The 26299-nt window shown below is 33.5% G+C and overlaps 1 protein-coding gene across 1 annotated transcript; it reads right to left on the bottom strand.

Annotated features, from left to right (window-relative positions):
• Window positions 1-1275: 1275 nt before the first annotated feature.
• Window positions 1276-24461, bottom strand: LOC127864831 (uncharacterized). Its single transcript, XM_052404722.1, has 12 exons — window positions 24303-24461; window positions 23956-24108; window positions 23377-23571; window positions 22596-22724; window positions 22302-22365; window positions 21410-21487; window positions 20921-21029; window positions 19689-19787; window positions 18574-18720; window positions 3281-3370; window positions 2650-2788; window positions 1276-1819 (listed from the first exon to the last, which is right to left on the bottom strand). The coding sequence occupies exons 3-9, from the start codon at window positions 23424-23426 to the stop codon at window positions 18647-18649; spliced, it is 603 nt and encodes a 200-aa protein (XP_052260682.1). The 5' UTR covers window positions 23427-23571; window positions 23956-24108; window positions 24303-24461; the 3' UTR covers window positions 1276-1819; window positions 2650-2788; window positions 3281-3370; window positions 18574-18646.
• Window positions 24462-26299: the final 1838 nt, after the last annotated feature.

The following is a 26299-nucleotide window of genomic DNA, read 5'->3' as shown; positions in this document are numbered from 1 at the left end:
CTGTTCATTTAGAGACTTTATCAGTCCATACGGAAAACCTGAAACATGTTTATGTGCATATACGTCCTTTTACGGTTACAGTTAAAACAATTATTTCTGTATAATATAATTACAATTCTATTATAATGGTACTATACAAGTAGTAATACTTGTTGTAGGTATGAGTCCATAATGAAAACCTGAACATGTTTATACGTCCTTTTACATTTATAGTTAAATACATGTTTTATAGTAAAATACATGTTTATATTATGCGCTATTTTGGATACTTTATGAGTCCATAAGCAAAACCTGAAACATGTTTATGTGCACATACGTCCTTTTACAGTTGTAGCTAAATCCATGTTTATATTATGTGTTAATTTGGATGCTATAAAACCAGAACAAAAGAACTTGTACATATCTTTACATTGACGACAATAATATGTAAATATTTCCTCATGCATACAACAGTACAAATTAAAATAACACTCAACTATGTATAATTGAATGTTAAACAATAATAGTACCTACCATGTATATGAGAATATATATATATATATATATATATATATATATATATATATATATATATATATATATATATATATATATATACATTATTTTTGTAAGTCCGGGATTTTGTTTGTTTGTTTACACATAAAATATACCTTTTGATTTAAAAGAACAATATATTGATAGGTTTATTTTTTCCATAAAATTTCAAGAATCAGGTTTTGGCAAGAGAGCGTAGGCATATTTACATTATGTTTATTCCATACATGTGTAACAAGTTGAGCAATTGTTTGAATTCGCTCACAACCCCCAAACAGATTATTTAAAGTTTCCTTATATTGATAACAAAATGTGCATTTATTAACATCAACAATTTTCATTTTATATAGCAGATATTTGGTTCCACAACTATCTTCTACAATAAAAAAACGAAAGTAGCATGCGCGTCAAACTTTGCAATTTTTATGTTTTATCGGACGATTGGCGTATACGCAACTTTTCATTTAGCAACCAATTAATGTAGTCACAAGCTTACATATTCTAATATACAGCTCTATCGCATAAACTATTATATTCGAAAATCCACATTATCATCCTCCCTTTTAGCAAATAAAGTAGAGATGCTACATTAATGTTAATTGTTAATTTAACATTAGTTCTCAGGACAGTATTCGTAAATCGGTCAGCTTTTTCCCCGATCGAAATGATATATTTCCTATACGAGAAGACCTTCTTCGAAACTAAGTTACGACATTTCCATTTTGTGTTTATTTTTTTCTAATAAAATGGTGGATACCGAGTTAGATTCAACATTAAGGTGCTGTTAGACCATTACAATTTCAAAGCTTTTATTAATAATAAATCTTGAATCTGCGCACTTCTCAGATGAATTCTCAGATCCAACAATTATATGTATTTATTAAACTGAACGCAATAATACAGTTTGATTAAGTAAGAACAATTCAATCATATTCGCGATTGATTGCTTTTAAGTATCTTTATGTAGGTTAAAAAGACCATTATTAATACGAACATGTGCTAACAAGCATACTGTACGGCACAAATGATGCCAAACTTAAAAGGGAACGTCAAAACCTGTTTGTGAAAAACTATGCCTCTCTCGTCAGTCACAACACAACACTTGGACGTGAGTCAATACTAGAGCGTCGACGCGAGCGTGGCCCAAAATTGGATCTTCAACGCCTAGTTGTTGCATCCTGTGTTGGTTTTCAGATCCTTAACGAAACTGTTCATTACAATCTGTAACAGGGGTTTGTACGCTGGATCGATGACAAGCGCCGTGCCCGTCAGTTCATACTTCAAACTGAAAGTGTAGGCGATTATACAAATCAACAAAGTAAACCACTGAAGCAGAAGACAATATATGTTTTAGTATTAGCAAGTGAACTGTTGCCGAAAAAATAAAGACGAAAGAAGGCAAAAAACACAAATTGCATTTCTCTTTACATTTTCGTCCGAAATCTCTTACATTAAAACTATAATCTCTGTTAAGATGTTTCATAAAACAAATAACACTTTAAGTAAATTAATAACATAGTCAAACATGTTAATAAATGTTAAAACAACAGTCTGTTTTAATAATTCCAAACCATTAGGCATTTTCATATCCCGGTTGGTTCACGTATAACTTAAACGTCAATTGTTGTATCCAATAATTTAGGCGGCTTCATAAATTAGTGCATACATTTATACAGTAACGTTAATTGTAATGAAGGCAGTTACACACAAACCACTGCGTGTGGATAGCAGCAGCAAAGATGTGTATTGTAATATATCTACAACCAAAAACCCAAATAATCAAGTAACGCAAAACCTTCACGTGTAATCGGATGTTACATGTGGTGCACACATTGGCAATTTTAGGCGTTTTTTGTAGAATACACTCACAAACATAAATATTTAAAAAATATTATTTTTAGCCGTTTCATCTTAATTTAGCGTTTAATAATCTAAAACAAACATGGTCCCCTTTTTATTAAGTGTTTCTTAAATAAAGAATTATTTAATTTGATGAATAACTGTAATGTAAACAAATACTTGTATTAAATAAACCCCATTGTGCTCATATGCAGGCAAGTGTTTAACCGATAAAACAATAACATAAACGTGTCAAGATAGATGCAACTGTGTTACCTGGTCCCTCCCGCATCATTGAAAGCTGTCCCGTCCTTCCCTATGACGTAATATATCCTTCCCTCTGTCAATTGCGGTTGCGTACATCCAATGGGCCATTCAAATTCAATTTCGTCATCCACTGTCATCTTTTGACGACCTTGAATAAACAAATAGACAAGCTAAATAGTGCATGCCATATGTATACTAGGAAACATATAACTTTAAAAAGTGTTTATTCTACAACAAACGAAAAATGTTTTAAGTTAATAAATTTGTATTGAATGATCACCAGTTAAACAATTTTCCTTCTTCACGAGTTATTTGCAAATCCAAACGCGATATGTTTTTTTTTCTCGCGCCGTATTAAACAGTACTTTAATCACATCATGGATGTAATGTAATCGGCACTTATTATAGATAAGTAGTTTAAATACACACTTCACATACTTGTCATAATCAATTACTGACCACTTCCATGCTTGAAACAGATGTAGAAAGAGAACGGACGTAGAAAAGATTCATGACAAATTCCTACACACGTGATGTGACAGGGCCGAGAATCTAACACGCAGTCGTTTGATGTGCTGCCGACTGCACGAACAACGGAGCTAATCGGCCCTGATAATTCTTTTCAATAAATAATAGTTACCTTGAAGCGGTGCCTCCTTTATTATAGCTTTTGCAGACTGTACCTCCCTTTTCGAATCGTATCCTACCGTTTCCAGCTCGATGTTTACAACTAAAGATAACACAACAAAGAAAAGAAAATGTATAGGATAGGTTTATTTGTTATTACCGAACTCTTTAACATGCCGTATCAAATGGTACTGATATCACATGATATTAAAGGTCAGCAACAACAGATTATATTTATCATTCCACTTTGTCTAAACATATTGTTCTGTTATTCACATGTATATAAGTAACAACGCAACTATTTAGCGATTGAGTACAGAACGATAAGCAAAAGAGATCGCTTGGATTGATGTTTTTTAAGCATACATAAACGAAATAGGTATATGCACTGTCATTAACAATCACATTTGAAAATACATTTCTACAATTAAACACAAATTGAAGCACTTAAGTTTTGCTTGTTATGAGAGCAAATTCAAAATAAAATAAAACTTATTTTATGCAAACATCACGTAGACAGCAGACTGAATTCCACATGCACGGTTCGGTTTTAATATGTGCAATTTCAACGCTTGATGAAAACAACAACATATGACGTCACACGGATTTTAAATAATGCAATCACACACAGTAGACCTTTTATCAATTGAGTCGTGTTCTGGAAAACTGGGCATAATGCTTGTGCGTAAAGTGTCGTCCTAGATTAGCCTGTGCAAAACTGGGTAAGATAAAATAACGCATTTTTATCGCATTTTCTGATAAGGCAACTATGTTAATTGAAACCCACCCTACTAAGTTGAAACCCAGAAGTAAAAAAAGCCTTGAACGTTGGCCGCTTTATTCGACGTAATTTTGCACTGAAAGAACACTTGATAAGATAAAACTAGTAATCATACAAACAGTGGAAGAAACTTCCCGTTCGAGAAACTAGGGGAATCCCCATATTGGTTTCCTAATCGGGAAACTTATAGACAAAATTTGCATTTTCATTCCCGATCGGGAAATAAAACAGCAATTTTATGGTGGGTTCAGAAAATGGGCTGGGGGAAAACTTTAATATACTAAAAATCTGTTTTAAACACAGCCTTTCTGTAGATGAAATACATAAATTTAAATCTAAATTTTTACCGTGCACATTTTTTTTAAGTCCCTGGTTTTCTTTCAATAAGCTTGCACAATTTGTATAATCTACGTAAACATGTTAATATCAGTGGTTTCCCGAATTTGAAACCAAATTTCCTGATCGGGAAACTATCAGAATTGATTGAATTGCTGTTCATGCTTGTGGACTTTATCTAGCACTGACAATTGCTCTTTTCTACGATAGCCTATAAGTACTACTTAAATTTTAAATAAAAGAGTACAAAAACGTATTAACGCGAAAAAAGACGTTTCTACGCAAATAACCACGTAATATCGATAAACAAACGCATTATAACGCTAATTAACGTGTTATAACGCGAAATAAAGGCATAATAGTGCGAATTAAAGGCGTATAAACGCTAAAAAAAGTCGTTATAACGTCAAGCTTAAAGGCGCACATACGCTAAAAAGGGTGTAATAACGCAGAGTAAAAGTTGTATAAACGCTAAAAAAGGCGTAATAACGCAAACCTAAAAGGCGTACAAAGGCTAAAATAGGCATAATAACGCAAACTATAAGGCGTACAAACGCTTAAAAAGGCGTAATAACGGCAATCTAAAAGGCGTACAAATGCTAAAAAAGGCGTAATAAAGCAAACTAAAAGGCGTACAAACGCTTAAAAAGGCGTAATAACGCAAATTTCAAAGTCGTACAAACGCTTTGAAAAAGGCGTAATAACGCCTTGTGCACTTTATAAAGTGATGGTTTCTTTGAAGAAATTAATTCAAACCAAAGCGTTCTGAGTATATTTGAGTTTATTGAATTTGTAAAGACAATTTCAGTCTTTCTGGATTTCGTCCCTGAAAGCCAGAATAGGCACCAGACATTTGTACGGAATAAACTTATTGTCATCCCATATGAGTGGATTTGTTTTATACGGAATACTCGATAGTGCGACGATGCTGTTATTGTAACCATCCAGTTCCACACCGGAAGGCGACAGTACGATGGCGATAACACGTCATAATGATGATGATAACGCGACAGTTCGATGATGAAAACGAAATATCACGGCAATGCGATAATGATAAAGCCACAGTACGATAATAAAAATGCAATATATAACGACATTATGATGGCTACTATCATCGTGATTGCGCGTTTGCATCGTAGTAATATCGAGTATAATTAAAACGGCCACCGGAAAAACTTTGCGAAACCGAAATTTCGCAAACTTAAGTACCCTTTTTCTTGAAGGTTTGCTTATTTGTGATAAAGTATAAGATAAAAGTCTAACTTGTGATTAATAATTGGTTATTTTTGCTTGTTAAATGCGTTTTCTTCACTATGAACTTTATTTGCAAAGTTGGGGTTCCCATGGGATTTTTGTAATATCCCATGGGATTTTTCATTATCCCATGGGAATTTTTGTTTCTCCCATGGGATTTTTCTCCAGCTTTTTTATGGGAGAAAAAATCCCATGGGATTTTCAAAAACATAAAACACGTTCGTTTGTGCTTAGTTATCGATTTTAAGCATTGTTAAAGCATTTGTGCTTATTTTCGTTCAATTAACTTTGATAGAAAAAAAATCCCATTTTTTTATGGGAAAAAAAAATCCCATGGGATTTTTTTCTGATTTTTAGAGATTTATTCATGTAACCTTCAGAAACACTACCTTTTAACAAATGATGAGCATTTCTCGCGATTTCAACGCGTTATATCGTGTTTTAAAATAATAAAAAAATCCCATGGGATTTTTTCCCATGGGATTGTTTTGTCCCATGGGATTTTTTTTCCCATGGGATTTTTTTTCCAATGGGATTTTTTTTAAGGTATAAGTTTCTAAAAGCTACATAATAATAATAATTATAATAATAATAATAATAATAATAATAATAATAATAATAATAATAATCGTGCTCAATATGATGAATTTGTACTTTTAAGCGACTAACATTTTTATTCGAGCCGATCGTCGAGTCCGAATGGTGAGTATAAGAGCAATTTACCAGTACAAATAAATCTCACTTGTGAAGAGAACGCTACCGTACTATAAAAAAATCTTGTTAATAAGTCATATCATTTCTCGACAGAAAATGAAAACAGTATCCATATTGATGTCAGCAATGTCCCCTGCTATGATAAATATTGACAAAATGAAAAACCTTGACAATAATTCCGTGTCGAATACGCATTACATTATAGCAATCAAATTCATATAAGCATTGATAAGATAATTTGCGAAAATGGGTCTTATGTCAAATACGGCAAGCGTAGCTCCATTCCATAATGTCCGGTATTAAGTCACGTCAAGTTTCGTGGTCGAATTATAGCATAATAATCATTTTCACATTACGCGAATCATATGAGTTTCCCTACATATATTGTGTTAAAATTTATGTTACACTAATGTGCGATGATGAAAAGGGGATTTCGGTAATTCTACATTCGCCCGCCTAGTACCGAAATCCCCATATTTACGCCTTAAAGGGTCAATAGGTCATCGGTATGAATGGTTTTTGACTTCACATGAATGTTAAGGTGCAAAAAAATGATATTAATTTTAATTATTAAGCACTCTTGACAGCATTAAGTTGCCTCTCAGTGGGGATTTCGGTAATTCTACACTAGAACTTAAACGCGCGCCGGTACCGAAATCCTGCTGTACAAACCTTCAAGTGTCAACAAAATTATTATAGTGTTTTTTTCATTAGCAACCAGTGACATGTATTATCTCCCATTCGGTTACTTCTTTTGGAAAATAATAAGCGGGGATTTCGGTACTGCTACATTCGTACGCCAGAGCCGAAATCACCCATGTTTACGCCAATCCCCCATATTACGCCTTAAAGGGTCTATATGTCATTATGTTTGGGTTTTGGCTTTGCATTAATGTTGATTTGTACACAATCATATTAGTGTTAATCATTTAAACACTCTTATCAGAATATTTTTTCCATTATTAAATAGTTTATTAATGTGAAAAATGTGTAAACGAATGTAAAAAAGGTAAAATGTACATTAAAAACATTGGTTACACAAAAGTATATGTAAATATAACATGACATAGTAATAATAAGTCTTCAGAAAGTATTTTCCAAACAAATCTGATGAAACAAATGATATCGTACTACCTTATTTACAATATGCTATACACTTTTGCAATTTAGTTATCAATGTTTAATCAAAGCATAAATCAGGATAATATGTTGCCTCTTAGCGGGGATTTCGGTACTTCTTAACAAGCACATAAACCCGCGCCGGTACCGAAATCCCCGCTGTACAAACCTTCAAGTGTAAAAAAATACTGATTTAGGTTTAAATAAAGGGAACAATAGTATTTTTGGCCACCAAAAAGCACTTCCTCGTCAACAAAACGATTGAAATTATGTCAGAAACCCAGCTTTTCATTGTATATATTGCAATACACCATCGGCCGCCGAGAGCGGAATACTGCGCTTGGCCGCTAAACAATGTGGATTGCATCAAATTAAATGTCAATTTTCGATTTTATTACAAAAATAAACACTGCCTTTTTATAAATATGTCAAGCACGTACACTTAACAAAAAAATCGATATATCTTTATGTAATGTAGAAAAGTAAAGCGCTTTATATATAACAATGTTTTATAATGTCTCTCTGGTTGAGAAAAAAAACTAATCAAAACCATGTAGAACATATATGTTTTCATAATTAAAAAAAAATATTTAATGATGCACGTGATGTTTTATAATTGATATAAGTTCACGTGTCATTGAACGAGTTAAGGGAGAGATGCGAATTAAATTACACATAATTAAAAAATGATACTATACTGTCAGCTTGATTTATAAATTGTGTTACATCGCGCCAATATATTCATTGTTCCATGAAATTGTGTATAAAAGCAAAACGGTTGAAATTATGTCAGAAATCCTGCTTTTCACATGAAATGATCTTTAACACTTTATTTATTCCAATCAGGTAATTAATAATAATAGGGGAAGTCTATACTGTGTATTAGAAACTTGTTGTGGTGATCCCTATCTTATCCGCTCAATACACATCCACCTGGCTACTGTACAGAAAAAAATAGATTTACTTCCAAAATAACTGATTTCATTAATTGCTAACTTGTTGTCTACATTTTAAATTAACAACGATAATGGATCAACATCACCGTTGCACAATTATTAAGTTCACAGTAATCTGTACTTTAAATAGATAGCCTAATTAAAGACGGTGCTAATAAAGAACAAAGCGTGAATGTGGATATTAAGAAATTAGATCCTTTTTTGCATGACACTGGCAGTATATCATTTTATCTTATATAAATAAGCCACATTTAAGACATGGATACAATTAAAATAAGACACATTTGCATCTTTTATTTCTTGAAAAAAAATAAGCACGCAGTCACATATAAATAAGATACATTGAAGACACAGAAAAAAATAAATAAGACACATTTGCATCTTTCACTAAATTTTCTTAAAAAAACATGTGAACTGAAGAAAAACATTTATTACTGACACATTATTCTAAAAGTCGACTGACAACTTAAGTTCAAAGAGGGATTTACAATTAAATAAGATCCATTTTCGCATGATGCTGGTTGTAGAGCAAGCAATACATTTTCTTACTGACACATTATTCTAAAAGTCGACAGGCAACATAAATTCAAAGAGGGAACCACAATTAAATAAGATCAATTTTCGCATGATACTGGTTGTATAGAAAGTAGTTACATATTAATTACAGCTTGCATTAGTTGCAATAATTTTGTTAAGTGCGCGTGCTTCTGAACGTTGCGTTAAGCGAGAGTGTTGTCATTTTGTTAGTTTTATATTTTGGTATTATGTATGATTATTGCTTGTTAGTATTGTATTTGACTGGAATGACTGTCGATTATGTGTTTTTAAGATTAAAACAAGCTTACGAAGAACTTTATGTTTGCTTTTTTGTACGCTTTTTTTTTTAAATGTAAATGCGTTCAATGTGGCCTGTTTATTTCAGAAAGCTATGTGCAATGTTTTATGGGGATTTCTATCAAATTGCCAATTACAAAATTTGATTTAATTCATTCGGACCTACAAGCGGGAAACTTCTTCATTAAAATTCAATGGGCTTTTAAGAAGTTCGTTGAAAGGCCAAATTTGACGTCAAACAGCAACGCCGAAAAAATTGCTACTCAGTCTTATTTATCACTTTTTTTGTAAGATTTACCAGTAGACGTTCTTCAGTGAAATTAAGCAAACACACAGTGCCGACAAATATGGAAGGGTATTTAGGTAAAAATTACATCCTTCTTTGTGACTGTGTCATGATTCTTGATGGTACTTTCAATTAGTATGTAGACACCTTTTCATGCTTGATGACACTTACATCTTGCCTGATGTCCAATGTCTATTTACATTCTGCTTAATGGTATCATGCATGTGTACAGATGCAACATTCTTGTTCGTTAATTGCATGCTGCATATGTGTATGTTGGTTTGTGCAGAGAGACTTGTGCAATAGGCGCAGTGCATAATGAAATCAAATATTAATGCGTTTAATAAATTAACGCGATGGTAAGATGTGAGTTTCACCCAAGCACAAAGCAACATACTATCATGCATGATACAATGATGTCAATTGACAGTCATTCCGAAATGCTACGGAGGACTACGGAAATTTACGGCGTATAACGGAAATTTTATGTCATAGGAGAAGTTGCGCACCTTTGTAAGATATTTGCTACTGAACCGAAATTAACCGCGTGTTTGTAGACTTAACTTTTTTTTGGTTAATGACTAACCATAATTTTTGTACAGTAATTTACCTTCAATAACCAAAGAAAGTCTATGGATATATTTCAATATATGCTACTAATGCATGTATGCAGAGCTCCAGATAAGACGCTTAAAGTCGTAAAAAATTGAATTAAATTTAGTAAAAAAGTAGACTTAAATTATGTGCGTACGGTTACACATTGGAAAAATAAAATAAGAATTCAAAATGTGTGATCATGCGTAAAACTCAATATCAATGCATATTATGTAAACATTTTATCAATGAGTTCCCACTCGTCTAGGCCCTCATTACAATTATGAAATCAACAGCACTTTAACGTTATTATGAATAACAGACCATCTTTACAACAGTCGAAAAGCCGAACGTTTTCCATTATCTGGTCCTTTTATCGCAAAAAGTCTTCTGTAACCCGGCAATTGTCATTAGCTCTTCTTAGACTATAAACCTAAATGCGGATGTGCCAAAAATTATATTTACCTGAAAAAAAAGAATTAATAATAGACTTTAAGGCTGGATTATTATAGAGTGTAAACCAAGATTTTGCTGAAAAGTTATCTGGAACTTTGCATGTATGTTGAGAGGAAATCGATTACATAATTTCAAATTTACTAGAGTACTTTTATATTGCACCACATAAAATGCTTTAAAACTATAATATTGAAGTGCACATATAAACTTTATTATAGATGGGTAGGTATTTCGTGTCAATCTCTTTCACATATGAAAGAGCTGTTGGTCATGCTGCTTTAAGTACATATAGATGCATGACACAATTTAGATTAAGCAAAATAAAACACTAGGTATTTGCCAAGAGTCAAATATATACGAGCAGTAAGAGCGTAATCGTGCACAGCGAGACTTACTCATGTAGAATTGAAACTCTTATTGCTTTCTTTCGAAATAATTGCATGTGTCCGATCTAATATGCAATATGCCCGGTGTTTTTTTTTGCGGATTAATGTTCCGTTTTAGATCCATAATTAACGAATGCCTCAATATTTTCAAAAATTAACACCGGAATAATGTTCACCGACATTTTTTCATACAGATTGGATATAAATATTATAGAGCTTAACAAAAAATACATTAAGCCCTGTTCTCCCGGCACACGTGCTCGACACACAGGTGGTTAGCGTGTGGCTATGATAATAATTAGTGAAAAAATCTTTTTGAATGATAAATAATCATATTAAAACGAAAAATCAAATTTTCTATATAAAAAAAAATCACTACCGTTTTATATATAACAAGGTATCCAACTCGAAATCATCCGAAAACGGGGTGCATCGTTTTGAGCAGCCATTACTAAATTAATTTTGCAGCGATTTTCATGACCCGGTCTTATTCAACGCAGAAATGAATCTCCTTTTAGGAAATGTATATATATTGTTATATTTCTACACATGCTGGGTCAAATTTTAAGAAATAAAGCTATACATAATTCGCTTGACCCAGTTGTTATCGATCAGACCGTATTTATGAATGAAATCTCCAGTTGTAAAGACACAACTCCGCATTGGAGCAATGAAATCACTCTTGTGTTTAAAATGTCAGTTGGTTGAAATGTATGTAAACAAAGGTTTGAAAATGCGCTGGACAGTTAGTTTTGATGCATAATTCTACGGCAAGCACGGTAAGAATGTTTTTTTTCATACGTTTTATTGAATTATGGTATCGAGGTTCGTGAACTTTGCAGGGAAAATGCCCATTTCCCCGTGAAGATTTCAGTCATGAATACTGTCTGATCGATCACAGCTGGGTAACGCGAGTTGTGTATCGTGTTATTTTTTTAAAGTTGACCCAGTATTTGTAAAAATATTGCAAGACATATACATTTCCAGAAAGGAAATTTATTTCTGCGTTGAATAAGACCAAGATCGTGAAAATCGCTGCAAAATTGATGAAGTAATGGCTGTTTAAAACGATGCATCCCGTTTTCGGATGATTTCGAGTTGGATACCTTGTTGAATATATATTTAACTTATTTTTTTTAAGAAAAGTTGATTTTTCGTTATAATATGATTACTTATCATTCCAAAATATGTTTTCACTAACTAGTATTATAGCCACACGCTAACCACCTGTAGCTGGACACTTTTAAAAAACACTATACAAATTCAAGTACTTATGCACTTAATTGATTGTAAACAATGACGGTTGAAATCCGTGCGTGGGAATTTTTCTGGTAACCAAGAGCGACGTCAACGTTCATGACAAACCTGTTTATATGACATTTATTTATTGATTTTTTCCAACTTGATTGAAAATTATGTTTTATGATATTTTAATACATGTAGATGAAGTAGTTGTTTTCTCAACGAGGAGTACAATAGTTGTACAGTACTAGACACGAGTACTTGTAACTTTCAGGTTTCTCTGTATACCACAGACATTATATAGTCATAAAATGATAAATATGTGTTTATAGAAATTGTAATTATAGCATGGTAAACAGACTAGAGAAATCTGAAAGTTTCACGCACAGGTCTGTGGCAATGGGGGTTTGGGCTACTTTATAAATATGAGGTCGATATGCAATGCACATCGGTAGATTACGTCTACTGTAATTATTTGGACTAGGGAAGGGCCACAATTCCAACACATCAGCCCCGTTATGTTCTGAATAAAATACATGTATAATTTCTTGAGTGCCAATTGCATCTTACAAATATCAAAAACATTCACGGCAGTCAATTCATTGTGTAAACTTACTGGTCTTCATGGCAATAATGAACGTATTTAGTTTAATGGAGATTATATAACGAAGGGAACTAATTCAGCTTATTCAGTTTACTAGTCAAAATGATTCGGATGTTTTCGCTTTTTTTTCCGAAAAGTAATTTATTCAACATACGGAAAATAAACGCGCGCCACCTGATGTCATAATTTAGTAACTTGCATTCTGCTTACTGCCTGTTGCTAACTGCCGTTGTTTATGACGCTTAGAGGCAAAACCGATTATGACTGGTTTCAGGAATAATGAACACACAAACATTGGATAGTCACCAAGCATGTTGAAACAATCATCAAGTATAACCGATAGAGAACAAGCATGTTGGAACTGTCATGAAGCATGTTAGAATAAACATCACGCATAATGTAAATATTATTCATGAATGATGTAATGTTGCAGCAATCATCAAGTATAAACGAATAGACAACAAGCATGTTGGAATTGTCATAAAGCAAATTAGAATAATCATCAGTCATAATGTAAATATTCACCACGAATGATGTAACTTTTACCTAAATATCCTTCCATAGACATGTGTTGTTACTAAAATAGACATAGAGATTTGAGCATTGGGAGTGACCTAATCATACTGTGCTTTAGCAGTATTACGGAATACCGTTAGTGCCATCGTGGTTACACATTAAAATCCAGAGGGCGAGAACGCGAGAACGCGATAGTACGATGGCGACAATGTGACAATACGATGATGACAGGGTGACAATACGATGGCGACAATGCGATAGTACGATGGCGACAATGCGAGAACGCGATAATACGATGACGACAATCAGACAGTGCGATGACGACAGTGCGACAATACGATGGCGACAGTGAGATAGTACGATGGCGACAATACTACAGTTCGATAGTGCGATAATACGATGACGACAGTGCGAAAATACGATGACGACAGTGCGACAATACGATGGCGATAGCCGACAGTGCGATAGTACGATGGTGCCAATGCGATAACGCGATAGTATGATGGCGGCAATTCGAAAATGCGATGGCGACAGTGCGACAATACGATGGCGACAATGCGATAGAACGATGGCGACATTGCGATGATACCACGGCGACAGTACGATATGACTATCGCATTGTCGCCCCCGTACTATCGCACTGCCGCCATTGTATTGTCGCACTGTCGCATTGTCGTCATCGTACTAGCGCGTTTTCGCAATCGTACGAACGCATTGTCGCCATCGTATTGTCGCACTGTCGTCATCGTACTTTCGCGTTCTCGCATTCTCGCCCTCTGGATTTTAATGAGTAACCACGGTGGCCCTAACGGTATTTTGTACAGTAAAGTGCGTAAAATCTGGTTTGGAATAACAATTTTTATGCCGAAAACAGATGTTGAAAACCCGACTTTGTTTTATAAGTAGTAGTCTAAATATACAATGAGTTTTCCGAGTATTAAATAAACATAATAAAATTAAATTCATGTTCGTATCAGTTGAAGTTCTTGTTAATAGTAGAAGCAAAGAACACAATAAAACGCTGATTGGGCTTACTAATTTGAGGCAAGAAATAACACATCGCGCTATTATATATAACATATAACGCGCATCCGCAAAGTTCGAGCGCCCGTCTCGGTGCCGTCGTTTCCGGTGAAAGTTTCGCACAGGAGCTACCGAGTTTGAATATGAGACCACGAATCATGGCTTGACTTTATATATCAGTCAGCGTAGTACCTGACCAGACTGCGCGGTTGGACAAGCTAGGATGGACCAACTTCGGCCGCATATGACATAAGACCCATTTTCGCATGACGCGGGTCATCTGACCTTTATAATGTGTATATAGCTTTGAATGGAATTTGCACATAGTTTTTGGCATGGACTTATTGTTATGTTAATGTGTTGCACGCTTTCAAAAGCAGAGGGCATATATAAGATCAATTATACTACGGAGTTCATTTTCTGTTGCAAAATGAAATGCAATAAAGATTGTTACTCAGCGGTGTGTACAGTATGACAGCGTTGTCTGTCTGCGATGCATTTATACTGGTTCTAAGCTGGCATACTCACCAATTGGACTCAACCATCTGCTCGAACAAGAAATTATAAGTTCTACTAGCATAAACCTTTAATTGTAACTCATTTTAAAAATATTCATGTTATTTATATTATTCAATTTATTATTCAAAATTATAATTATTATTTCCTTTATTGTTGTTTTTCGCATTAAGAAACTTATTCGGCTTACGAAACTGAAAAATCCCATTGGAAAAAAATCCCATGGGAGAAAAAATCCCATGGTTTTTTTTTTATACACGACTAAACGCATTAAAATATCGTAGTTGTTCATCATTTCATAAAATATGATGTTTCTGAAAGTTTCATGAATAAATCTCTCAAAATAAGACAAAAATCCCATGGGATTTTTTTCTCCCATTTTAAAATGGGATTTTTTTATTTCTAAATATTTTTATATATAATTGGCATAAAACCAATATACAGTCCTTAAATAACGTTAAAATACTTGCAAACGCAAAAAAAACACGTTTTTTAAAATGTTCAAAATCCCATGGGATTTTTCTCCCATTTGCAAATTATGGGAGAAAAAAAATCCCATGGGAGAAAAAATCCCATGGGAAAATCGAAAATCCCATGGGAAAATGCAAAAATCCCATGGAAACCCCAACTTTGCTTATAAATTTCATAGTGAAGAAAACGCGTTTTTTGAGTGAAAATAACCAATTATTAATCAACGATAAGACTTTTATCGCATACTATGTCTCAAAGTAGCAAATCTTTAAGAAAAAGGGTACTTAAGTTTGCGAAATTTCGGTTTCGCAAAGTTTTTCCGGTGGCCGTTTATTGCGTTTAAGATCAACCCGTTCATAGGCAATATCCATATCAGGATTGCGTACATTTGCCTGTTTGCAGTTAGTAAGACAGCTTGATTTCAAATTTCAATCTTAAATATCGTGGCTAGATTTTTCATATATAAACAGAAATGAAATGTACAAGTTTATTTGTATGTGATGAATGCAACTTACAACTAAAAAACGACAATCAAATCTGTGTCATCAGTTTAATTATTTAGAAACGTACAGTTTAAACTTAAAATTGTGAAATCAAGATATACGCAAAATATCTTCTATTTCAAATGTATTTCTTATTCAACATAACTAGAGATGACACATTTTCAGTTAAAATACAATATGAACTTGTGTTGCTCATAATAAGTAATGCTGCTTGAGCGATGAAACTGTATAAACATATATTAACCAGCATGTCCACTTGAGCGTCTGGATATTTTGGATCATGTCTACGTACAGAGTGGGTAATCACGTGATTATCAAGATGGCGACGTCCATGCCGAGGCCGGTATTTTTCGCCGTTTTATACCCTTTAATAACTTGTATTATTTTTTTTAATTCCGACCACTTTCCAGCCATATTAGCAAGAAACTTACTGGCGTTTATTTCATAGTAATATTCGCTCTATATCTCGACTTTACTCGGTGCGAAATTTTTAGCCGGATGACCTAATTAATTAGGGATCCACTAAGAAAATTTGCGTGGAGTAAAGTCGAGATACAAAGCGAATTTTAATACAAAACACAGTTTCAGCATGTAAATGTATGCGCTTTAGTATCTTGATGCATTTAACATGTAACCATATTTAATGACCCTTTTTGCAAAACAACCACCCAATAGCAAAAAGCCAATAGCATAAAGCCTTTTGTCGCGTATAAAACACTAACTTTGTAACTGTGTAACTGTTAGCTCGATTATACGTCCCTTATATTAATATTAATCACCACGTGTTTTCCTATTTCAATTAGTGTTCAATGCTCATGCTGCATAAATTATGGCAAGTCATCTACGGCAAACGCGATGTAAAAGAGCTACATGTACGCCTATTAAAGAAACACTATTTATTTTTCTAAATCACTCATCCAGGAATATAGCTATTATATGACATATATTTTTACATTGCAAAGGTATCATTTTATTAAAAACATTTTAATTAATTTACAGTGGACAAAAAAGAAAGATACGTCACAGAAAATAAAGTGTTTTTTCACGTAACAATATTTAGTCTCACATATCGTTATAGACTTTTTAATCCGAATAGAATTAGCTGTCGTAAACGTACACTTAGAAATTTTTCTAACGCAACACTTTTCAAACTTGAATATCTCAGTCATTAGTAAAAAAAAAAGATTTACACGTGTACATGTGATCATTTGACTTCATTTGACGTACTGTCGCCTTTCTATGTGAATGGTTGCACTAACAGCATTGTCGTTCTTTAAAGTTATAGGCATAAAATCAACCCATTCATAGGGGATTGTACTAACAGGATTCCGTACAAATGTCGGTTGCCTATTCTGGCTTATAGGGACGATTTCTAGAAAGACATAAATTGTCTTTACAAAAACATTAAACTCAACTGTATCCATAACGTTTTGGTTTGATTTAATGTCTTCAAAGATGCCATCACTTTATATAGAACAAAAGGCGTTATTACGACTTTTTACAGCGTTTGTACGCCTTTGAAATTTGCGTTATTATGCCTTTTAAAGCGTTTGTACGCCTTTTAGTTTGCGTTATTACGCCTTTATTAGCGTTTGTACGCCTTTTAGTTTGACGTTATAACACCTGTTTTAGCGTTTGTACGCCTTTTAGTTTGGCGTTATTACGCCTTTTTTAGTGTAATTACGCCTTTTCTAGCGTTATGACGCCTTTAAAGCGTTTGTACGCCTTTCAGTTTGGTGTCATTACGCCTATTTTAGCGTTATTTTGCGTTTATTAGCGTTATAATGCCTTTGTTTGCGTTATTACGTGTTTGTTATCGTAGTTACGCCTTTATTTACGTTAATACGACTTTGAACCAATTTTATTTAATTTTCAGTGGTCCTTATGGGCTTTCGTACTTTTCTGATCTTAGTTCTTTGGACAATTTTCTGATAAGGCTGAATTTTCCGGTATGAATTCATGAAACAAGTGCCACATTCTTTAGGAAAACGTCCACCTTCAACTTTTGATGCCATGTTTGTGTTTATGTCTACAAATAATACATGTATACATTAACTGGATACATATGTACTTTTGCCTGATTAGGAAACTATGTTTCCCAATCAGGAAACCTCTGAAACTGACAATGCCGATAGTTTCCCGATCGGGAAATTTGGTTTCTAATTCGGGAAACCACTGGTTTTACCATTTTTACGTAGATTATACAGATTTTGTAACTATATTGAAAGAAAACCAGGGCCTTATAAAATATTTTGCGCGGTAAAAATTTAGATATGTATTTCCTCTACAGAAAGGTAGTGTTGAAAACAGATTTCGTGTATATTAAAGGTTTTCCCCAGTCAAATTTATGAACCCACCATAAAATTGCTGTTTTATTTCCCGATGGGGAATAAAAAATCTAAATTTTGTCCATGAGTTTCCCGATCAGGAAACCAATATGGGGAATCCCCTAGTTTACCGAACTTTCCCCACCGACAAACAGGCTTTTTCACGAGTCGTAAATGTATACTTTATGACATCGTCAATAGTGTATCTACACGTTGGGGACCTTAATAATTAAAGTCATGGGCGGGTTTAAATGATTGTTACGAAAGTAAACGAAACACCTTAGTTCACCCCAATTTGCCAGTGATTCTAGAGTTTGTGTAATGGAAATTGTGTCATATCATTTTTCCGACGACCTGCAAAATGTGTAAAATTTGTGGACTACTATACCATAGTTAGCTTTCTCAAAGTTGCACGCGTAGTCCATCATCAATGCCTCGACTGGTTTGGGAAGATTCTTTCGTTAAGCCGGACTCGCCTGATTGACTTTCAAAGCCATATCGAACAGCTCCTGATTCACTTGCTTTATACACTGGCCTTAAATATAAGCATAATGTTTAAAGCTAAAAGACATGATTTTACAAGGAAGAAGAAGGCAAGAAACACAGTCCAGATACACGGGTAATTAAAAGGAACTAGATTGTGAGTATTATTTTTTAGGCAAATGTTTTAAAAATGCGCATTTTCTGTTCGGAAGAAAACTCGTTGGGCAAACGTGTGCATTTAAGAAATGTGATTTGTAAAAGAATACAACAACAACACACATTAACCGTAAAAAAGAAAACGTAATTTTGTATCGAAATCGCACAAGTAATTTTACCTTCTGTAATCGGTACCCTCTGTAATATATTAATGTGTTTTTTTGCCTACATTTATTAAATAAGCAGCGATATGTTTTTCTCAAAGATGAAAAACAGAACTAATCCAACAAAATAAAACACAGACAAAATGAACATGTAGTCGGTAGGTTATTCTTACAATTAATGCCCTCATGTTCAAATATGTGTCAATTTTTTTATCTGTGCAAGTGTAAACATTTAGAATTTAAGAGTTGTTTCATCATTGTATACAATTCCAAATTGTGGAATGAAAATATTTTTATTAACTGATATAAATACACGATTTAAAAACATGTATATAAACACCCTTTCTCTATATTCTTTTGGATGATTATTAACCAAAACGCGTGACATTTGCTTAATGGATATAACACAACATGGATGCCATTCATATTAAACAATAGATATCGTCTCATCGAAAACAAGTGTTAAAGGTAACGTTTATACAACCATTGAAATTATTCGTTTTTGTTCATATTTAAAATTAGTTTGATGTAAGCAGGCGAAAAATCATATCTATTTTATTCTAACTTTATTGCACTCACAAAGTTTTCATTGCATTCGATTCTCCACTTATTCTACACATAACATTACCAATATTAACATCATTTTGGTAATTATTATTTTCATAGACATTTTCTGTTGAGATATTTGTTATTCCCTTACTGTGCATGCATTGACACTGGTCGCTCCCGTCGTCACACTTGTACTTTATTTCCTGTCCATGATTCCGGCCAATGCCATACTGCTTCATGCAGGAGCGTTCTTAAATAAAACATTAATTTTAAGGGACTTTTTCACGTTTTGGTAAATTGACAAAATTGAAAAAAAAATGTTTCAAGTTTCCAAATGTTCTTTTTAGCAATGATATGTGCGAGGAAACCGTAATACTGAACATTGACTATGCTCTCAATATCCATTATTTGCAAATTTTGCGATTTGAAAACCTGAAAATTATACGGCTTTACAAGCGATGGTATAATTTGGAGAGTTTTATTGTTATCTGTATATGTTAAGACATTACGAGTATTGTTTATATAAAGAAAGATATACACCACTCTCTATTTGACCAAAGGTGGCCGATTGGTTTAAATGCGTGACTTTAACTCCAAGGGTTAGTGATTCGCGCCAAGTTGGGATTTATTTTTCTTTCTTTAATTTTGTTCATGATTTTACTGGGGCTATGTAGTTCTAATGTTAACATTTATCATTTTAAAGCATTTTATTACAACATCCATACATGCCTAAATCTGTTTAAAGATTCCTTTAAGTGCTACATTTTATGCAATAAGTTAGAGAGTTTTGATTTTCCTTCAGTATAGACTTATCTATGTTTATGCACCTATAGGCCAAACTTCAGTACGGACAATCATCAGGTATACAAGTATATACAAATGCACCTTAAACATCCAGAAAATATATTGTGGTATTTGAAATCGCCAACAAATAACACGTCTTATTATAAAAGATTAAATTACATTGCGCATTACATGTAAGAAAGATAGCAATGCACATTTATTAAACGAGATAATTATAAGTTGTAAAAACGTCTGAATGAACCCTATACACGACCAGGCTGGCTTTGTTTAAATATTCTATACATTTGACGTTCGTAGAAACACGTTAAAGAAAATCTATATGCATACATGTATTACTCATGAATCTCGTTTTTACTTATTAATAAAGAAAGAGCGTGTCAAGAAACAGCCATTACAAGGTACACAGCAACATCTGGATAATTAAGAGCCTGAATGCTAATCCATACGTACTGATTGGAACATGTAAAACATAGTGACCCCTGTAGAGAGCGGACATACATGTAGTCTTTACCAATAAGTTTCAACATTAAAGGATATTTCGAAAACATTTATATTATTTTTCCGCAAACAAAACACTACCTGGTTTGTAGTAGTCGTACACCTTAAGAGATGCCGGCTGACGACTTGAATCGTTGCCAGAAAAATGATCATCTAGTCTGAATATAAGGTTGGTTGCATTACTCGTGATCTACAAACATGAATAAGATGCTCAATATGCGTTACAAATGAAATGAAATCATGCAAAATCTTGATAACGCTGCATACTTGAGGTTATTTAAAAAATAAAATAAATTTGTACAATATGCATTATTCGTATATGTTGAAATCAAGTAGATTCGGAAGTTAAGTGTTTCAACTAATTAACTGCGAAAGGGGTAGATTATGGATAAACATCTAATCGAGTGTTGAAACAAATACGGAAAAGGTTTATGTAACGGAATTTGTTTTTAAATGCATTATAATATATAGTAAAAACGTGCATTTTCGGTAAGATATCTACCCAACACACTATACATAATGTTGAAATGGTAACATCAATTAACCTTTAGGCGTAACATGTATACGTACACTGTTCAGGTAAAGGATGATAAATCCTTGACCGTCTGACGGCATCTCATAGCGCGGCAAGACCTTGTTGTTCTGCATCTATGATGCAAAAAAGGGAATATGACACTCAAGAAACTCTAACAAAAATAATTCCGGTTTAAAGTTATTGAATTTCGTGACTCTATACATTAAAAATACGCATTTGTGTGAATGCGTAGATGCAAGCTGAACACTACGAACTAGAACACAAACATCCACCTTTAAGCATTGCACTTGGGATTAAACAGCATTTGAAAGCTTTATCAGCATTTTTATAATGAGTTTTAGATTTGGATGCACAATTAAGCAGGTTAATGTTTACAGTATGTAATTAATGAAAACAAACGTACAGCATGTTTCCACACTCAGCATTGCATATAAGAAGTCCAATTTTAAGACTTGTGTTCAGACTTTCATAAATCGTGTCACGTTAAATTGTGTAAATACACTTTTACACGACAATGTTGAACGCAATAAGGGAAGCATAATATTAGATTAAGAAAATACGTGTCTTGTTTTGAGATAACTGGGCATAATGCATGTGCGTTAAGTGTCGTCCCAGACTAGCCTGCGCACTCCGCACAGGCTTATCAGGGACGACACTTTCCGCTTTAACTAGATTTTTGGTAAAAAGGAAATTCCTTTAAACGAAATATACCATTACAGCGGAAAGTGTCGTCCCTGATAAGCCTGTGCGGGCCTTACAGGATAATCGGGAACGACATTTTACGCACATGCATTAAGCCCAGTTTTCGCAGAACGCGGCTCATACGCATATTGTCTCGGCAGCAGATTACATTTATTCCTCACAAAATCAAGTCGGATTCCACAACTCGGACTCCTGTCTCCAAGTTGACCCTCACGATTGACATACCTGCGTCATTACTGGCCAACTTAGACCTATGAGTAAGCAGCGGAACGTATTGATATACACTGTTCTACATAAAAAAAATAATAATAATAATTATAATAATAATAATAATAATAATAATAATAATATCATAATTAGTATAATAAATGTTATTATTATTATTATTATTAGTAGTAGTAGTAGTAGTAATATTTTAACACGTATAATACCGATAAGACTGATAACAACAATAACTAAAGCGAAGAAACAAATACTTTATAAATAGACTATTGATTATTCCATTATGGGCATCCTTACCGCAATGTGAATTGAATACATTTTTGAGTTTGCACTCCTTGTATTGCCTCTTGCTTTTGGATGATGATCATATCGTCTTCATAGTCAGGATCATCAGGATCATTGCAATACCCACACACGTCACACTGCCTGAAAACGATGACGGCCAATATTATTGTTTCAAAGGTATGCTCGTCATAGTGTGCGCATGCAAGACGTTTAAGTAAACGTCTACATTGACATTACCCAGAAATATAATGCTTTTATTATTTGAAAATAATTTCAGCTGAACACTTAAAGTAAATATTTTCAATATTCCTTTCTACAAAATTGTACAGAACTTATAAACAAGGAGCAGAAACAATTTCAGCAATAGTGATATAGATGGTATAACATGATTTAATTATTTTTAGTTTATACGCAGTTAATTTGCTTATTGAATTGAATATTAAATGGAGAAGATTAATTTGAAGTGGTTTATCCCGAAACTTAAATATCGTGACCAAAAATATGACAGTAACGATACCATACGTAAACAATAAAATACTTTACATGTTTGCAAATACAAGTGGTCGATTAATTCGTTTCGATGAATAAAAACGACATATACACAAATGCAACAAAATTGATCCTCTGTGCAAGGCACATTTTAAATATATATACATTTTCATTTTTTCCATATATTAACTATACTTATATTACGACCATTTATTCATTGTCAATTAGTAAGACACAAATCAAAAAAATAGTTAAAGATAAGTGTCTTTAGATTTGCTAAAAGTTAAATGCAAACATATCTTACAGCAAGAATAAACTGCGCATCTGGATTGTTTGCAATAGCGGGAACAACATCCTTCACACTGATCGGGCTGATATCAAAGGGGCACAGTTCGTCGTCCCGAGCCTTTCTGTTGTAAAACATTTCAATCTTCAGTACACCCGACCCCCGTCCACTGACCGTGACATCGAATTTCCTGTCGTTTTTTTCCACAGGAAGCTGAAAGGTTTAAGTACAAGATAAGATATGCATAGCTTTTTCTAGATATTAAAACCGACAGGCAAAATGTATTTAAGCATGAGTGTTTTTCTTTTTCGTTGGTCGATAAGGAACTGATTTTTTTTTGTCTAACATGTTTTATGTCAAGACTTCACACACGTACATATAAAGTATGACATATAATACAATTATAAAATGCAATTTGAGATGAAAATGTTACGTATATAAAATAGATTAACAACAAAAGTATTTTTAAACTATGAAAATTACATAAAAATCAGACAGTTACAACAGCCAAAAGGACCTGAATATTACACATACGTAAACGAATTCGCAAGGTCTAAACTGAAATTGTTTAGGACTTTACAAAGCCTCAGAACTTACGCCTGGAATGAGAATTCGTGACGTTTCAGTGTTTACAATAGTTTCCTTTTTCAAAGCAGCACTTGCTTTTTCAATTTTCACTTTGAGGTTTGTGTCTGGATTGTATGTACGTGCGCTGTACGTTGCGAGGGCTTGCATGGCGACAACAGTGTCCTATAAAGCATTTACCTACACATTTAATTGCATATTCCATTCAAACGTAAAGATCAATATACAATGCCCATATTTCATATAATGTGATGGGAATATTTAATTTAAAAATACGTAAAGAAAACATTTAATTACAACTCTTTTTCTATTTCCATAACTAGCATACGTTACTAGAAATAATCAATAGCTGTTACAACCTGTGTTGTATACCACACTCCAATTGCACTATTTTGTTGGGTCAACCATGCCACTATCTTATAACATGTATTAAAGTCATCAAATTTCAAGAACGCCAGAAGAGCATATGCCGTCGTCTCCACATCATACGCGTTAGGGGCGCCGTTATGATTTGACCAGAATATATTCACCCTAGATCATCAAAGTGTATAATATTGTATATCTGAGTATTGTGCGTTTTCTACCGAAATATTTTTAACGCAGGCCTTTTTCTGTCTATTTTGGGAAAATGTATATAGATTGTATATTGAATGGAATGGTGTACCTCCGCGTGACAGCATATGTTCAGAAAGGCATGCATTCTCTGAAACAATATTCTATATTGACATCTACATGTGGTTTGGTACTGATGATATAATTAGACTGCAGTATTTTGTATTTGTTTTCAGAAGACAAGAGTACACAATTATCTCCCATTAGGATTGAAAATTTAGTTGAATAAGGAACATAATAGGGAATATTTCAGTTTGACATAGAAGGTTATTACAGATCAATCGAACAGCGAATAAGGTTAAAGGTACATAATGTAAACACGTTTTGTACATAAACTGCATTAATTCATATAATAAAAATCGATACCTCATATGTTCCTTCTGATGCCATACAACTTATCCTTAAATTCTTCCTTTTTGGAACTGTTAGATAATGCCAGCGCGTAGGTTGAAATTGCTAGTAAGTACGGATTATTTTGTATAATATTATTTGAAACTCGCTCAAGAGCACTCATGGCATGATGCACAGATATTTCGACCTCCTGAAAAGTTCAAATGCCATAAAAACTAGGTAAGATATGGTTTAATCTTAGAAAATCTGACAAAAAGGTCATATAGGGTCAAACATATAACTTATTTTTATTAAAGGCTTCCCTTGCACAGCATTTTTTATTTTATATATCAATTTTTATCATAAAAATTATTTAAATAACGAATTAAATAAATGCAAAATGACACTACAAAAATCAACCAAGATGGTGTCGTATTTTGTGCTTGATTGTATTCCACATCGTATTTTACCTGTGTTCGATCAGTGCATTCTTGCAATGACGTCAGAACAAATGCAGTTAACGAGGGATCTAATTTTCTGTCCCCTTGGGCTAAAACACCCTGAAATAAAGCGTAGTAAAATGAAATGCATATTATGTTGTTTTTTAACCGGTTATCACGTGCAGTGGAGCGGAATCATGGCGGATCACTATTTAGACGCTTATGAAATAACAAGAACACGTAAACAACGGTTTAAAAATCGTAGCTTTAAGACAAATGAATTTGATCATTGACTTCCATATTGCGCTTTGAAGTGGAAGTGGAACGTTTCACGAATTTGCTAAGGAACGCTAGGCAGCATTGTGTACATTGTTATCGGACACGTGGTTTTTGGATATTACATCATATTAGTATTATTGATACATAACTGGGATTAAAAAGCTCATAAGTTCATTCGAGTGAAATACTTTATTTGATATGTTGATTTTTTGTGTGTGAAAATACACTTAGTGTTTATTTGCTTGCAGGACCTTGTTAGTGATTTTGCACAAGTCTCTATCCTGAAGGTCAAGCAGTTACAATAGATGCGACATAACAATACAATCATAAGCACTATACATATGATTATAGACGTGTAGGCATTGAAAAACACAAGCTAAAAGATACATTGTGTTTGTTTAGATCTAAAGTACACAAGTCACAAAATTGCTATCAAAACAAATATTCAAGGCTTCTATTTCATGAAAAAAGGGCATTAACGCTTTAACAAAAACATTCGAACGCAATAATCGCACACTTATATATGTTTAGCATGCTTTACCGGTGTTTTCTTCATATATAATTTCTTCCAAAAAATAATCGCAACAAATCAAACAAGAAGTTTTAATTTCAGCTGCAACAATGAACATTTAATGTAAAGAGGCATATCAACGGCCAATGCGGTTTTCATAATCTGAACAATACGATTACAATTT

This window comes from Dreissena polymorpha, chromosome 1 (assembly GCF_020536995.1).
Source record: "Dreissena polymorpha isolate Duluth1 chromosome 1, UMN_Dpol_1.0, whole genome shotgun sequence".
NCBI lineage: Eukaryota > Metazoa > Mollusca > Bivalvia > Myida > Dreissenidae > Dreissena > Dreissena polymorpha.
Note: the sequence above shows the minus strand (reverse complement) of the source record. Positions and strands in the feature narration are given on the sequence as shown.